Here is an 18,473-nt window from a genome sequence, read left to right as displayed (position 1 = left end):
CAACTATATATACTACTTTATACACAACATTCATTGTTTTATCTGTTTATTTGAAGATTTGGACCTTCCTCTTATGCTATACTTATGTACGCTATACTCATAATTTCTTTTTGTTTATCCCAAAATTCTAGAAGGTCTAGGTCCCAATCCATTCGAATTTTGGAAGCTATACTGTACAAAACACATAACCACTAGTTGTTGGCTTAAGGTACTGTCCTATACTGTAAATCAAAGATGTCGAAAGTAAAATATCTGGGGATGAGTCAAAGTTGTATGTGAATCAACATTGTCAGAAATAACATACAGAATGTACTTCAAATTGTATTGATCAGAAATAACATACAGAATGTACTTCAAATTGTATTGATCAGAAATAACATACAGAATGTACTTCAAATTGTATTGATCAGAAATAACATACAGAATGTACTTCAAATTGTATTGGTAACTTGGGGTATAAGATATGCTAGAATTACTTTTTAAAAATGCAAGTTTAATCAATGCAAAAAAAAACACAAAAGTTTGTTGATCAAGTAATGGCATTTTATTTTTTCTTTAATACATTTTCCATGTTTATTTGTAGCTATCCATTCACTTTAGAATTTTTATTTATTTGCTTTTACATTTTGGGCTAAAATCTCACCCCTAATTTTAAATCTAAATTATAAGAAATAGCAAACTGAAATCAAACTGATAACAATAATAACATGCTTACTTACTTTCTAGACTTTCCCTTTTTTTGTCCATGAATATGATTCAAATGGCAAGTTGCATGTAAAGGATGGTATTGATGTAAAAATTATACAAGCTCTCGCTCAAAAGTTTAATTTCAGGTAAGTTTGAACCTAAAATTTATATTCATACAAAATATCATCACATAAAAATTTCAGTTAATAAATTAGTGATACCAGTTTTAACTGCTAGCTGATATCTAGAAAACTTGAACATAGTATAATGATTAATATGTCGGACTGTGAATATGATGGTCCGACGTTCAAGGTCCCGTATCGCAAAACAACTACACAATTAATGCCCTTGGGATGACGATCAAATGTTACTATGTCGTTAGAAAAGACCTAATCATTGACTGTAAATGCTAGTAGCTGAAAAACAAACATCTACATCGACGTTAATTGTTTAAAAACAACAATTTACCTTAATTTAACAAGTATTTAGTTAAATACATTGCAGCAAAACATTTTACAAATATACATGATACAGCATTATCTTTTGTGAAAAATAATTTTTTTTTATTATCATCAGCCTAATATAGTTCACACATTAGAACCCTCTGGCCCGGCATGGCCAGCTGATTAAGGCGCACGACTTGTAATCTGAGAGTCGTGGGTTCGAATCTCCGTCACACCAAACATACTAGCCCTTTCAGACGTGGGGCAGTTATAATGTGACAGTCAATCCCACTATTCGCTGGTAAAAGAGTAGCCCAAGAGTTGGCTGCCTTCCCTCTAGTCTTACACTACTAAATTAGGGACGGCTAGCGCAGATAGCCTTCGTGTAACTTTGCTCAAAATTCAAAAACAAAAAACAAAATAGATCCGTCTTGTGCCTAAGGGAAAAATCTCGAGAATTACAAGCAAGAGCCTGCAATAAAGAGAGCACAGGTAACACATCATATGACATTGTAAAAAACAATCAAGAAATTAAATTTATTGTGTATTATTATATTGTGTGGTCTTCTAAAATCTGTTATTACGTGGATGTATGGTAGATAAATGTAATTTTTATAGTCTTCTCTAACACAACCTTCTGTTTCAAAATCCTGTTTATGAAAGCAAGTGACCTGTAGCATGCTCCAAATCAATCTGATCGTAGCATTTTGTTTAAAATCTCTCAGTTTTCCTCTAGTTTTAAATCTATGCACAACTCCTTGTTTTCTTTAAAATGAATAATAGCTATCTTAAAGTCTCTTGAGCGCAGATATTTACGTGAATTTATGAAGAATTTCAGTTAAAGACATAGGTTCATTAGGGACAGAACGTACTACATAACCAATGTTTACTATTTCTCTGTGTTTAGACTACGTCATGTGCCCTCTATAGATAAAAGATTTGGTGCAAAGCTGTCCAACGGAAGCTGGAATGGCCTGATTGGAATGGTTCGTAGACAGGTTAGCGATGTTTGACACTTATCATAATTTCAAGCAAGACAGTTTTTTACTCGATTTAACAACATAAAAATTGATTTTAATCACTTTCTAACATGTTCAAAACTCGATTTGGTTATATTTTTTAGCTAAATATTAATATATTATCATTTCTCCTCCAGGAAGCAGAAATCGCTATAAGTGATTTAGGAATGTCAAACGCACGTGCAGAAGTCATAGACTACACTTACCCTTACGTCAAAGATCAGATTAACTTTCTTGTTCAGGCTCCTCGTGAAAAGCCTCGCGCTTTAGCTATCATCAGGCCTTTCAGTTTGGAGGTACGTGCCAAGATTTCCACGTGATTTAGAGATCTGGGTAAATGTTGTTTTACTACCAAAACTACATTGGAATTACTTCCACATTTAAGGATATGAGAAAAAATAAATAAATTAATTCAATTAAATAGAAACGATTTCCTTCTAGCTTGATGTTTTAAGCTAATTGTGCTTTGAGATTTGTTATATCATTTGAATTATAATGCTTCGAAAGTTACTTATTATCACTATGTGGGGATAGCATCAAATACCGAAAAGATGAGATGGCGATCTGTGCCTAAACTACAACCCAATTTAATATTAAAGAACAATATCGAGTATACTTTTTTATTTTTGGTAATCGCAGTTTCGAGAACATTTACTGCTATAATGTTACAGCTCAGTTTTTGAAGCAGAAATAACAGCGTGTAAATCAAAGCTGATGATTAATCATGACATCGTTCTAAGGTATTTCACCACATCGTTACGGTCTACGTCACTAAGTGCTGTCATGATTTATCAGTCGACCGTATTTCTTGACTATAGCTCTGCAGCGTTGTATCCGCTGCAAAATTCTCCGTTGAAAAATGATATTCTTCTTTGCATGTTTTCCATAATCCATCTAATGTATAATGGCGACGGCTTACTTGCGCCAATTTCAAAAGTGCAATTGGGCATAAAAATTCCTCGTAAGGTGACTTGGCCGGTATGTGTTTACATGAAAGAGCATGAATACCTGTTTCATCTTATAGCTGTTCGACATATGCTAAACTTGAGTGAATGTATCGTCGAAATATGTTGTGTACACGTAGCTTGCTTGTGTCACCTTCCCAAACAGAGAACCTTTTTGATCATATTACATATTCTTTTCTTTAACACATGGACTGTTTTTGTCACCGACCTTTCTGTTTGTGAAATTTTGGGCCGGATTTAAACAACTGCAGGCCTTAGACAAAAGTTCAAAGAGCATCCCCTCCACACACACACAGACATAAAGAGTTCAATATATCAACACTTTTAAAAATAATATAACTTATAATTTAATGAATAAAATGAATATGATGAATGTTTCTAGGAACTAAAACGTGTGATTCAGCTAATACAATTATATGTATGTCTGTTATTCGAAGAAGGAATAAATAACTAAATGTCATACACAACATGAATACAATTAACCCTGTTTATTTAACATTTATATTATATTCATGACTAATCAGGGAAATTCAACATGAAAATACACGTTGCTATAGTAAGCATTAGTTTCTTAAATTGCATAATATGGGAAGATGTTAAATAACAGCAATTCCTTAACACAGGTAAGCCTAAGCCCTGATTCATGTATAACTACCCTACTTGTCTGTGCAGTAATCCCCTATTTGTGGATTCTCGCTTGTTACGAGATATCATTCTCTGCACATTACGGCTGAAATTCGACTTTTTATAAGGCACTTTCTCAACAGTCGTGGAACCCAAGTTGGCCTCCCTACCAATGGCTTGCAATGCTAAGAATCGGGATTGGTGGTTATTAAGCACAAAGGATCTTCCTGTTTTGATCATTTTTAATCCCTGATCTGAACACATCTTTACACTTTGAGTGTATAAACATTATGGGTAGCTAAGGTTTGTTGCATATTCTTTCCAAAAATTATCAACTTTTGGTGGCATCACTACAATACCAAACAGTACAAAATGTAGTTTCGATACATTTATTCCCATCGAGGCTTTATATCATTAATAGGTGTCACATGTGTTGCTGATACACGTATTGAAAATCATTTTAATATAATTTACTCTGCATTTACAACTTTGGTTCTTAAAATCCGTATGATAACACTGATCATTCTGATGTTAAGCTTGTTACAAAAATCTTCAATATCTGATCTTCCCCATATCACTCACAATATAAAAGAATAACAGACTCATCAATTGAGAATGTCACCTGGCAACAATCAGTTCGCAACAAAAATCGTTCGTGTGTTTGACATTAATGTCATTACCATGCTGATAAGAATTTCATATGACGAACACAAAGGAACATCTGTGCAAATTTGACCTCATCTGTGTTACTAAAGCGTTACGCTTTAATATACTTAGGCCTGATAGCAGGATGATATTGCTTTTAATCATCTAAGTTTCCTTGTGTCCGAGTTTAAGCCACTAATATTTTTAACTTTATCTAAACAATTAAAAATTAATAAATGGTTAAAATGGCTTTTCGACAATCAATCTGATGTCATTCTAGTTTTTAGTTCCATATAATAAAACTAATGTTAGTGACATAATTTTAACAACGTTCCCACAAATAAATCTAATTTGGCATAACCGAATTTTCAGATGTGGATCGCTATCCTAGCGGTGGTTTTAACAACATCATTGGTTACTGGTTTAGTAGCAAAAAAGACCATTGGACCCGAGACCAAAAATTGGACATTCCAAAAGTCTCTTTGGTATTATTGTGGAGCTTTGACTTTCCAAGGTTTGCTTTTACTCTATTTTATGGTACAGTCGATCTTATTTAAATTATTATGGAGAATACTAGTAAAACAGTTTGTTTTTAGATTATTTGCACAGATGCAACATTAAATTTATTGTATAAGTACATATTTTGCAAGAACAAAGACACCAATAACTTAAACACTTGAATTTTGGACATATATGCATAAAGGGTGAAAATGAGAACTTGCTTAGTGAAAGTAACGTTGTTGAGATGACAACAATATTTAAAGCGTTTTTTTACATAATAACTAGATGACAAGACTCACTTGAATGGGTGCCTAAACCCATGCTAGTATAGATACTGGGCACCTAGCTGTATGTATAGGTCTATGTATAGGCCAATTACAATCACAAAACTGAAAATAATATTTCTTCTAAGAAATCAAACATGTGCCCAGGGGTAACAACACCCTACGGATGACTTCTCCTATAAAACGTTTTGGCTTAGGGTTCGTCGCATTAAAATTTTTCAATCTCTTGTTTAGCGCATCAGCAAGAAGTCTCAGATTTTGATCAACAAGTTACTTACTGTAGAGACATGTGAATGATCACAATTGTTGCCCATTGAAAATTTCAATACAGATGTTTGAAAATAAACAAATATATATAATAAGTTTATGGCTTCCGAAATATATAGAATGAAATATTTTCTTTTATTATTTTAAAAATTGATATGTTAATATTTTGGAATTGTAAAAAACTACTTGTTTTTACGTGATAAAACGCATATTTTAAAGTGTCATTTTACAAATCGAAACAAAGACAAGAAATTTATAATTATATATAGTAAAATTAATTTTTTAATGAATATCGTATAGCCACCATTACGATCAAATTGCATCCATGGCCAATTGACATTTATTGCATCATAAGTAGTCATATAAACGTAACAGCAGTATTACGGGGAGTTATAGCATTGATAACAACAGCAACAAGAAGGAAAACAAGAAATTTTAAACGAGAAAATCTATCAATTTCGTCAATGGCTTAAAAATGAAAGTTAATATTTTATACCTTTCGTACTATTGGTTAAAATGTGCTCTAAGCCCTTACATTTGTGTATAATTTAAAGAAATTATAAAATCTGTAATTTATTAAGTCTACAGGGATCAAACATATCTCAACATAACCACAAGCTACTGAACATCAGATTATTATTTAAAGTATTTATATATTATATACATATATATTTGTTTTTAACTTAGAAGAATTATAAGTTTTCAGATAATACCATAATGATCATGGGTAGTTTAACATGACTGTAGGCCACCAGGCATCAAGTGAGTGGACTAACAACATGTACTTTTCCTCAAGGAGCTGATGAACTCCCTGACAGAGATTCACAAAGAATCATCATCGGAGGTTATTGGTTGTTTGCTATCATCATCGTAGCTGGGTTTAGTGGAAGTTTAACATCTTTTATGAACGTGCCTGGGAAAGAGTTACCTATAGACACCATATCCGAACTGGCCAGACGGGTCCAAAACAAGCAGATAAAAGTTGGAACAGTGCCAAACTCCTTAACTTGCACAAACCTGATGGTAAGATCCCCCCTGTGAAATTCATGATAATATTATCAGTATTTTCTCTAGATTCCTGTATACAGACTTGCAATGAATATTTCCTTATTCAATTACAGCATGGTTTTGAAAGTATCTAAAACAAACTGTCGTATGATCATTTTGTCTATGGGAAGCTACCCAAGATTTTGATCTGTTACATATTATAAGGTATGACTTAAATGATAACTGATATGAAGACGATTGATAAAACACAAAACATTTTATTTACATGGTTCGAACATTTCGCAATACACGCATTCAGAGAAATCTGAAAACTATGTTACAAAGACGAGTATCAAATGTAATGCTAGTAAATAAAGTGTTTTGTTTTTTATCAATTGTCTTCATATTCATTATCAGACTTCTCTTTTCCTCATCATGAACCCATTGATTTAAATAAAATTAGAAATAATACATGAAACCTTAACTTTGCATTTAGGGTTATACGGGATATCCATCTTGCATAATACTAAGTTTTTTGTTGTTTTGCTTTTAAATGTTACGATAGTCAGTATAAATAACCAAACAAAAAATTCGTTTGTCTTTTGAATTTCGCGCAAAGCTACTCGAGGGCAATTTTTGCTAGCTGTCCCTAATTTAGCTCTGTAAGACTAGAGAAAAAGGCAGCTTGTCATCATCATCTATCGTCAATTCTTCGGCTACTACCGCCCTCCAGTGGCTCAGCGGTATGTTTGCGGACTTACAACGCTAAAGACCGGGTTTCGATACCCGTGGTGGGCAGAGCACAGATAGCCTATTGTGTAGCTTTGTGCTTAATTCAAAAAACAAACACCTTCGGCTACTCTTTTACCAACGAATAGTGGGATTGACCGTCACATTTTAACGCACCCACGGCTGAAAGGGCGAGTATGTTTGGTGTGACGGGGATTCGAACCCGCGACCCTCATATACGAGTCGAGATCCTTAACCACCTGGCAATACCGGGCCAAACATATTGGTAACATTGCTTATATTCAGTCTATAATACTGTGACAATGGTAAGTCTACGGATTTATACCGCTAAAATAAAGGGTTTAATTTCCTTTGGTGGACACAACAGATAACCCGATGTGGGTTTGCTATTAGAAAAACACAATCACACACCAGTCCCAAATATTAACTGATTAAATGAACTTTAATATTGATGGTGTTTTTGTTTGTTTGTTTGTTTTTTAAGTTTGCGCAAAACTACACGAGGGCTATTTGCGCTAGCTGTCTATAATTTAGCGGTGTAAGGCTAGAGGGAAGGCGGCTAGTCATCACCACCCACCTCCAATTCTTGAGCTATTCTTTTACCAATGAATAGTGGTACTAACCTTCACATTATAACAGTCCCACAGCTGAAAGGATGAGCCTGTTTGGTGTGAGGGGGATTCGAACCCGCGACCCACGGATTCGAATCATGCGCCATAACCACCTGGCCATGCCAAACCGATGGTGTTTTGTTTTTAATATTTTGTGTCCTTTACGTTATCAAGAACTTTATATACGTATCACTGACTCTTGAAGGGAGAAGTTTTAATATATGAGGTTAGTATTAACTTAACTGGTCTCTTATATATAGGATTAATATAAAGTCAGGTGACGAATTCTAAATATCATAATACTAAATATATCGAATTTCATATAGACACCAGCCAGATGATGAAGAAATTTTGGACATAAAATAAGTCAATTTGTTTGTTTGTTTTGGAATTTCGCACAAAGCTACTCGAGGGCTATCTGTGCTAGCCGTCCCTAATTTAGCTGTGTAAGACTAGAGGGAAAGCAGCTAGTCATCACCACCCACCGCCAACTCTTAGGCTACTCTTTTACCAACGAATAGTGGGATTGACCGTCACATTATACGCCCCCACGGCTGGGAGGGCGAGCATGTTTAGCGCGACGCTGGCGCGAACCCACGACCCTCGGATTACGAGTCGCACGCCTTACGCGCTTGGCCATGCCAGGCCAAAAATAAGTCAAAGAAGAGGTTATTTATTATTCATAGCGTGATGATATTTGTGATTTATGACGTGACCATTTCAAGTATGCAATTATTGATGCATAAATCATTGATTTCCAGCATTATGTAAGTCACTTGGTGTTATTTTTAAGGGAAAACACGAAACTCCAGCGATCTCATCAGCGTGTAAAATGTCATCAACAATGTGTCATAAATTACTGTTCTATTCAGAATCTTGAGTGTAAAATATGGAAGTCCATTACAATCTTGTGGTTCCAGTGGTGGACTATGTGAGTGCAGATTCAACATTTCACACACAATCGTCCAGACTGTCGAATGGAAGATTCGGCAATGCTTGGTTACTTTATTAGTGCTGGAGTCTTCATGTTAATTTGTTTTTAGAACATCTAGCAATGTTTTCCTAAGTTTCGTGACAATTTCAACTGGTATTAAAAGACGACTACTTTGATGAGCATCAGTGATGTATTCTGTTTCTTTTATCAATTTACCATAAGTTCTAGGATTACATTGCCTGTGCTGACTAGTGTTTTAATTATGGTGTAATAAACGTTTACAGATTCTGTTCCTAGACATCAGAAACAAAGAACGACAAGCATTTGTTTTTCCTTCTTTTATAATGTTCAGTATATTACCAGCATTTAGAAAAATTACAGTGCTTTACAAAAGTATTCACTCCCTGAAAAGTTTCCACATTTTTTTTGTAATGACGAGAAACCCACTTGAAGTAAAACTTAAACCAATATATAGGACCACCATTATATCTAAACTAATTGATAACCTAGCATCTAACTGTAATGCATCCTATAATCCTGTACCCGTTTACACTCTTGTCCCTAAGACATGTGCTTAGCAACGGTCAGTTGCAAGCTCTCTCTTTGTTAACCCGAAGGTGACCTCAGAAGGTCGAAGAGTTATTCTGTCCTTTATCGTAATTAAAGTTTTAATACCAGCTGTCTTTAGAATACATTTCCACATTTTGTTAGCGTCTGCGTTTCCAATCATGATATGTTATGTGATGTTATAATTACAATATGCGCAATCTACTTTAAACTAAGAAAGCTAAAAAAGACGCTGATATTATATACGTAATTTATATTTTAAAACAAAAAAAAGATATTATTCTCTGTTGCATAGACGATAAACCCTTCAATAAGTTTAGGTGCAAAAAGTTAGTTCAAAGGTGGTTACAAAAGTAATGTAACGGTCTCTGTCTGTATGTAGTCAAAGTAGTTGAAACTGACTTCAGAGTAAATGCATTTGTTCAAACCACAACTCACATAGTGATACAAAAAACCTATCATGAATATCTTTCCAAAAATTAAGGATAAAATGGCAGAAAAGCACAGATCAAGAGTAAGTTACAAGAACATTTCAAGTCATCCTTTTGATTACGGTGAAGTATATCATTCAGACGTGGAATATGTTTCACACCACCCAGTCGCTAAACATTCAGGATGTTCTTTTAAACTAAGCAGACACACAAACAGGAAGCTGGTCAGGGATGCCAGAGTGAAGCCAACAGTGACTTTGAAAGATCTGCAAAGATCCACGTTTGAGATAAGAGTCTGTGTTCGTACAATGACAGTATCCGTTCCTACACAAAGCTGGTCCGTATGAGTGAGTAACAAGAAAGAAGCCATCGCTGAGAAAGAATCATCTAATGTCTCGTATTGAGTTTGCAATAAAGTATATAGATGATACTGCAGACATGTGGCAGAAAGGTTTGCGGTCAGAAGAGAACAATTCACCCAATTAACACCGTCACATCTTTCATGCACGATAGTGGAAGCGTCATGGGGATCATAACTAGTGAAGGAGAAGCTTTTCATGATTGAGTGATGCAAAGTACAAACGAACCTTGAGTGAGCCATGAGTCTAAACCTGAATCAAAAATTCACATTCTAGCAAGATAATTACCTGAAGCATAAGGCCAAAGCCACACAAGGGTAGTTTAAAAAGAAGTGAAGGACTTGGAGTGGTCCAGTCAAAGTTATGACTTGAATTCAATGGAATATGTGTGCAATACTTGTAGATTACAGTACATCAACGATCTTCAAGAAATTTGTCAGGATTGGAACAATTTTGCTTGGAATACTGAGCCAAAATCACAGCGTCCCCATTGTGCAAAGCTGGTAATGACCTTTCCAAAAAAACTCACTGCAATAATTACTGCCAGCAGTGATTCCACTAAGTACTAATTTACGGGATTGAATACTTATGCAATTAACGATTTTACCATTGTAAAGCTGTTCAATTACGCAGCTATCTCTAGTAAGCTAAACCAAAAAACCATGTAATAATAGTAATACTTTAACTCTTTAAACACGTAAACATTCGGACGTTCTGTTGGAATTATTTTCATAACTACCTGCAATTGATATCGTACTTTATAAAATTAAAGTTTTTTTACTCTTTTCAAATTTTCAATTCAGCATCAGGGTACCCACATAAAGCATCGTTGAGTAAATAACCTCAAACCTCTCCCTGTTAAACATTTCGTATCACCATCTGATGGGTAAATCGGACGTTGCTATCATCCATTATAAGAAGTTAAAAGTTTAAGAGTTAAAACACGTAATATAATAAATGAATGAGCATGTGTTGTGATTAACTAATTTAATAATAGTTATACGTATTGAATATTTACCATTCTATTACGAATGGATTACAGTTAATAAGCCACAGTTCAGCAAGCATGTACATATAATAATTCTATCACAGAGCGGGACGAAAGGAGACCTTGCAATAATCTCAAATGATATAAAAAACGACATCAAAGGAACATTGGTTGAGAACAAGGAAAACGGAGCTATCAAAGCTATGAAGGAACCCTATGCTTTCACTTGGTCTGGTACCTTAATGGAAGGTGTTCTCGTTAACCTCGGAATCAGAGAATATCATTTTTGCAAGAGTGTTTTATCCGACATCTTATATTCAGTTGTTTTAGCTAAAGGATCGCCAATGACGGAACCATTTTCCAAGGCGTAAGTAGATGTCCGTCTTTTTAAATCTAAATAAAGGAACAGTTTTAGACTATAAGATCTCTGACGCCAGAGCTGACAAAATACAACCTTTTTTACAGGCAAAGAAAGAAGTAATGAAACACCTCTTATCGTTTCCACACAAGTTTACTAGCCAAATAGATATTACATGTAAATTGTAATTATTATTTATCAGTATTTTAACAGAAAATATCTAGCTTAATTACCATGTTTCTATGAGAAGGAAAACGTGACTTTTTGATGGTGTTTTTATTTTTTATTTGAGACATCACTGATTATTGTTTTCGCCAAACAAAATTTAGAAAGCAAATGCCGTTGATCAAAATTACAATTTTGACAATACCTTACTACGCCTGTACAATTAATTTTTTATTCATTGTAACCACAGAAAAGGCTTAAATTTCAAAACGTTTCCGAGGAGAGCTCTCTCTCTCACACTTTCCTCTCATGTGTAAATAAAATTTACGCTTCACTCTGTCACTGATATCCAATTAATTTTATGCAAATTATGCTGAACATTTTATTAACATAATTCTTCAATGACCTAATTTAATTTTTGTGTTGGAGTATAAAATGGATTATTTTCTCAAATGTCTTCATCTCCACGAATGATCATCTTTTCACAAAGCAGCAGCATTTACTGTATGAATTATAAATAAGATGAAATCCTCAATAGCAGCAGCATTTGAAATTCTTTCAAGTAGTATAATAATAGATCAATCTATGAGACTTTTTTTTACTTTTAATTACCTATATTTTTATGCGATTATTGTTTTAAATATCAGCTTGATGATTTGGAGTAAACCAGCATGTGGTAAAAAAATAATCTCTTTTAGATACATTATTCAGCACGTTTTTCGGTGTAACCATAATGAAGTATCGATTATTACAACTTTATGATTTTTATTTGGTGCATAAGTACAAATCAGACTACTTTCATTTCTAGAAAAAACAAACGTCACATCCATATTTGAAATATTTTCCTCAATATCATTAAATAATTCCAAGTAGGTTAATCATTATCCATAACTCTAGTGTACTCTTACTTTTATTAGAATCAATCTTTAATAATAACGTTCGTTGTAAAAGTAATTCATATAAGAAATAAGGATATAAAACAATAGCTGTTGAAAGGAAAATTCACGACCATGATAGTTTATTTGGAAACAACAGAGAGCCCGCAGTTGAAAGATGTAATATATTGTGTAGGCACTCTTTATTAATACCATCTTTTATTCATCTGTTTATAAAAGAATTAAGCTGGGACGATAAATAAATTGATCTAATTTCAAACACCGAAGAAAAATATATTTCATATATGAAAAAAATAGTAACTTGAAAAAAAAATTTATAGACTTATTTAAATTCATGGCTAGTAATACAGATATATTTTCAAGTAATCTCAAAAAAGGAGCAGTTCAAAAGTACAGAACAGCATTTTTTATGGTCAATATTGGACTCATTTGATAAATGTAATGAAACACAATTACCACTAATATAAACATTTTACAGTATATTGAATTTTTTCATATATCGGAACGATGGCTAAAAACATGCTCAAATTATTTGGAAAATATTAAAATTCAAAACATGGGAGAACATTCTAAACTTTTTGCAAAGATTGATACATTGATGTTATACTTTGATATAAATTGGATCCTGCTTGATTTTACACAACGCCTGGTCTGTCATTGGAAATAATTTTAAAGGTAACTGATATTGCGTTATAATTATTGATTGAATATGATACAGTCTTAACGGATAAGAATAGTGTTTGTAGTGGTACATCCTGGTCTTGTAATAAATAAAGTAGGCCCGGCATGGCCAGGTGGGTTAATCTGACTCATAATCTGAGGGTCACGGGTTCGAATCCCGGTCGCACCAAATATGCTCGCCCTTTCTGCCGTGGGGGCGTTATACTGTTATGATCAATCCCGCTATTCGTTGGTAAAAGAGTAGCCCAAGAGTTGGCGGTGGGTAGTGATGACTATTTGCCTTCCCTCTAGTCTTACACTGCTAAATTAAGGATAGCTAGCACAGATAGCCCTCGAGCAGCTTTGCGCAAAATTCAAAACAAATAAATAAAGCAAAGCAAATAACAGATACAAGAAAGATTATGATTGTGATAAATAATCTCTTTATTTAGCTTATCTAGAATAATTACTTATGTGTATGAATGATAGATGAATGGAGATATAATGTTTCTGGTGGCTTTACCTAAGTTATCAAATACTGATGAAACAACAGAACTTGATTATTATTAAATAGATTACACTTTAGAAATAAATTTGGATTTACGAATGAGCTAGATTACTTTTATTGAGATATACCTCTAGCGCCAGAGAACAGGAGGCGACAATAGTAATAAAATGAATACATTATAAGAACAATTCACTGTAAAACAGTGTTGCTCAACACTTTAACTAACCCTGTCATTCCATTAACAATGCTACTCTCGTTAGCACTGAAACAGGATTCAAAACTAAAACAGATAGAGAAATAAAAGAGGTTTATTGGATTGCGAAGCTAAACATTGTTCAACCTTTCGGAATTAATCTAGATCCAGGAATCAGTAATCTCCGGTCATTGGCTTCATCTCTGTCAGAAAGAAAAATAACTTTATTTCTTGCTTATATTTTTATAAAATGATCAGTATGACATACATTTTTCAATCATTCTCCAGGTGTCATCCTTTATTTAACTTAAAAACTTATGTATAGTTTAAATATACATATATTTAGTCATTTCTAAATTAAAATATCCCTAACACCTTTTCACTTTCATTCTAGCTTTTAGATACATTATACCGGAAATGAGACGTTTGCAATCCTACATAGAGAAATAAACATATTGTGGAAAACCGGATGGCCTTCATGGTGTCACTAAACTCCTTCACTATATTTTTCACTTTTTTAATCACACTCCTATTCTCAGTTTGCCCCTGAAAAAAAAAAATCTACCTTTCAAAAAAAGCCTGAATTACAGGGTTTCTGTTTCGTCTGAATAGTCAGAAGTAATTAGCCATCAACCTGGTGTTCCACCTTCCATAATACCTCATCTCCATTCTTCTGATGTCTTGATGAGACCTTTCCGATTGAAAACAATTCCTATCTTCATTTCTATTAACATTCGACTCTGTATCAAGAGTCTCTGGTGGAGTAGGTTCAGGTGCATCAGGTCCATGAGCAACAGGTCTTACAGCAGATTCAAAGTTGGGATAAGACATTTTATATTTATTTCGAATGTCACATCAAAAAATAGCAGTCATTCGCTTGGTTTTTAGGATCATGCCAGACCACTGTAATTCCAAAAGGCAAAGACCTTTTATTACCTTTTGTCTATTGTCTCAACTTTTCAACACAAATGGTGCAAATTATGTCTTGGATCTTAAGTTTTATTACAGAATACGTATAATAAACTTGTGTGACACAAACAAACACTATCAAGAAATGGCACGTCGTGCGGCCTGTTAACCGTTTACATACTAGTGGTGTATTTCGTAGGTTCTTGAACGATCGATAAGACTCTTAGGTCGCAATTGACCTGGAGAAATCTATTGCTACCGGTTATCAACATTTTAATAATAATAAAATGTGATCTAATTTCAATGAAAAATGATTCACTTACGTAAAGTAAAAGAAAATGTGATATTTTGTAAAAAATCTTCACGTGATGTAGAAGACGGATGCCATTTTCGGATTCTACATACAGGAATTGCTGTACAACAATAAAAATGTCAAAGCAATAAAACCATTGCAGGCCTGTGTTATTAGTGATTCACGATGAGAGCTTGTATGTTTCTAATTTTTGCTCAATTTCTATATCTTATGTGGTTGATTATTTGTTTGTTTTTGAATTTCGCGCAAAGCTACGCGAGGGCTATCTGCACTAACCGTTCCTAATTTAGCGGTCTAGAGGAAAGGCAGCTAGTCATCACCACCCACCGTCAACTCTTGGGCTACTTTTACCAACAAATAGTGGGATTAACCGTCACATTATAATGCCCCTACGGCTGAAAGGGCGAGTGTGTTTAGTGTAACGGGGATTGGAACCCGCGACCCTAAGATTACGAATCGAACGTCTTAGCCCACCTGGCCATGCCGGGCCTATTGAGGTTATAAAACGTAAATATGGTAAACCTATATTGACACTTTTGTAAAAAATCGAAAATATTTCTTTAAATATTGTCCAAAAATAAATTACATTTTTTTATTTTATGAATGAATGTAAATAGTTAAGATGACCTTCTCTATCGTTCTTAATTGTGTCACTTCGATTTTCTAAGAGATGTCATAGAAATATATACTATTGCACTCTTTAGGCGGTAGGAATTATCTCTTCAAGCTGATCAGTAATTTGATAGTCTAATGTAAGAACTGAATGACCTCTGGTTAAAATGCAATAATAATATTAAAATATTCAAAATTCGTTATTAACCACAATGGTTCAGCTGTAAGTCTTGATTAAAAATCAAGTTTCGATCCGTGATAGATGCAGGGCGACAGGTAGTTCGTTGTGTACCTATGTTCTTAAAGACAATCAGAACTATTAATAAATCCACTGATTTATTTTTAGCCAGCTTTCAAATAAAATAATAAAAAGTGATATACAGCTATTTTAATCAGACTTATAGAAGTATTTTGACATCATAGATGTGCACAATTTGTTTGTTAAACCAAACCTTTCTTCCAGGTTGAGACAGTTGAACGAAGGAGGCTTAATAGACAAATGGAAAAGGGACGTACTGGATCGGCGAGCTCGTGAAAATGCTTTCTCTAAGAATAATAACAGCTCACCAATGCTGATCTCAGTGAATCAGGGAGGACCGCGTGCTTTAACTCTAGAAGACGTACAGGGTAGTTTTATTCTTATCTCTGTAGGCCACGGGTTATCTATTGTTGTGTTTCTGTTGGAACTGTTTTATTCTAGACATAAAATGAAATCCGTAAAACAGCTAAAATGAGTACCACCCAAAAACAGCCTGTTGGTGCAAATGGATTAATGTTATGGAACAAACAGTAAATATAATAGTAATGCTACGACTTTGATCCACTATTTACTACATAGCTTTCTAGAACACACCATTAATATCTGTATTTTGAACAACTTTAAATCACATATGGTAAATAAGACAAAATCTAGGCTCTCTTGTTTTGCGTTTAATATTATGTCACCAATAACTTTTATATGTATTTCTTTAAAAGAACAACAGAGGAAGTGTATCAGCTAAATAAAGACATTTAGTAGAATAGACAGTTTCACTATATTTTGTTGAAGACGTTATTCTCAGATAGCTTATTATAGGTGTTTTAGTCGAAATTAATAATTTGAAAAAGTAATCTGAATTCGATCTCTAGTGTATTTAATACAAAGTGTTATCTAATTAAACAGCATATTCTACATGTTTATATTTTTAGCAATGTTAACTGTTTAATACTTGATTGAAAGTTAATCTTTAGTTTACTAAACGTTTTATTCTTCCTTTGTTATACTTTATTGAATACTTCATTCAGTTTTAATGCAACAAATTATGTTTATTTTGTCGTAAACTCTACAGTAGACTACCTGTACTCTGTTTTAATGTTGAAAATTCATAAACTGACATCGAGGGATCAGTAGTGTGCACAGGTAGTGGGTATGTGGGATTAATTTCCTGCCTTCGTTCTCGCTCTCTTTCTCAAACAACTGTCTACAAGTAGTTCAAGTTCATCCCACACCTTGTATTATGCTAATTAGGAGAAAAAATTCAACTTTAAAACGGATGGCACAGGGTTATTTCCAGGTCTTTACATTAAAAACAAAATGTGATTGCTATTAAGTATTAATACCTAAGAATTCATTTTTTATGTTTTTCTAAAGTATCCATACGACCAATTAAATATAAATAAAAAGGATATGTTTTATTCTCACAGTCCCTGTAGTCTACCTTGATAACTGCTGCCTTTCCCTTTTATCCCAAAAGGTATTAACTTACGATGCTTGAAAAGTGTTCTTTGTTGTCAATGAGTCCCTGCCCTTTTAACAGCCTCTGCACTTCTGAGGCATACCTCATTCTCAAAAAATCCAGTTTCTTTGTTTTCTAATACTTTTTTGCTGAATATATTTTCTGAACAGTTTGGACATTATTATACTGCGTTCTTATGTTCTCTAAATAAACAATTTCCAGTAAATTAAGATTATTGTTTCCATGACGAATTTAATTAGCTGACTAAATTTCTCGTGTCGTTCAGATATGTTAGGAAATAATTAACGTTCACTAATAAAATATTTGAGAATATAATAGATCAAATGTTGTCTCTTTTTATTCATTTTTTAGTTTTTATTGGCACCTGAGATGCTAAACAATATTTATTAGCATTGTTGCGTAAAGTATAACATTAAAAAAACATTGTTTTTTGTTTTTGTTTCAAATGTTAAACAGATAATATTTTATAGAAAAGTTACTACAACAAAATATCAACAAAACTCTGAGTCATTAGTGAAACACTTTTCATGTTTTTGTTTTATTTTTACATAATAGATAAGGGTTGATTAGTTGATTCATGAAAACACCTTAGACTGTGATCTCTCACAAATAAAGCATTTTAACTTTATTTATGAAATACAGAACAAAAACAGTTTAGAGAAAATTGTTATTGAAAACAGAATGTATAAATATCACAAAGAAAAAATTTTTTTCTATGTCAAATTAGATAAGTAACATATAAAAGAGATCAATATATTCAGATACCTGTGAAGCTGGATAGGATGTGGTAAATATGATTGTGAAATAAAATGGAAAGTAGAACCGGTAACAGAAACATTTCTCAAAATGAAAAAGATACAGACAGATAGTAAATTTTTTATGAGGAGAATGTTAAGAGTTTTGGATTGTTATGTTATAACAGTTCTTAGGTATGCATCACACTGTAAGCAATATCACCAGTTATGGAAAAGAGAATTAAAGCAATTGGGTATTGGTTCTTAAGGTGTATCATAAAGATATATCAGGCAAGTCACTTCTCAGATGAAAGTATTTTGTAAAGA

General features: G+C 33.4%; 1 protein-coding gene and 1 long non-coding RNA gene across 2 annotated transcripts in view; one reads left to right on the top strand and one right to left on the bottom strand.

Moving 5' to 3' along the window:
- Window positions 1-1,034, bottom strand: part of LOC143255730 (uncharacterized) — a 44,494-nt gene extending 43,460 nt beyond the window's left edge. The window contains exon 1 of the long non-coding RNA XR_013030804.1: window positions 720-1,034. This is a non-coding gene — a long non-coding RNA (uncharacterized LOC143255730). The remainder of the gene's footprint in view (window positions 1-719) is intronic.
- The window catches only part of LOC143257678 (putative glutamate receptor), a 34,929-nt gene extending 17,215 nt beyond the window's left edge, over window positions 1-17,714 (top strand). Inside the window, exons 5-11 of the mRNA XM_076516720.1 lie at window positions 727-833; window positions 2,038-2,128; window positions 2,287-2,445; window positions 4,756-4,897; window positions 6,232-6,458; window positions 11,167-11,429; window positions 16,140-17,714. Of these exons, the coding sequence (XP_076372835.1) occupies window positions 727-833; window positions 2,038-2,128; window positions 2,287-2,445; window positions 4,756-4,897; window positions 6,232-6,458; window positions 11,167-11,429; window positions 16,140-16,410 (1,260 nt within the window). The 3' untranslated portion in view covers window positions 16,411-17,714. The remainder of the gene's footprint in view (window positions 1-726; window positions 834-2,037; window positions 2,129-2,286; window positions 2,446-4,755; window positions 4,898-6,231; window positions 6,459-11,166; window positions 11,430-16,139) is intronic.
- Window positions 17,715-18,473: the final 759 nt, after the last annotated feature.

The sequence above is a fragment of the Tachypleus tridentatus genome, chromosome 7 (assembly GCF_004210375.1).
Source record: "Tachypleus tridentatus isolate NWPU-2018 chromosome 7, ASM421037v1, whole genome shotgun sequence".
Classification (NCBI taxonomy): Eukaryota; Metazoa; Arthropoda; class Merostomata; order Xiphosura; family Limulidae; genus Tachypleus; species Tachypleus tridentatus.
The sequence above is the reverse complement of the archived record's forward strand: the minus strand, read 5'-3'. Positions and strand labels throughout refer to the sequence as shown.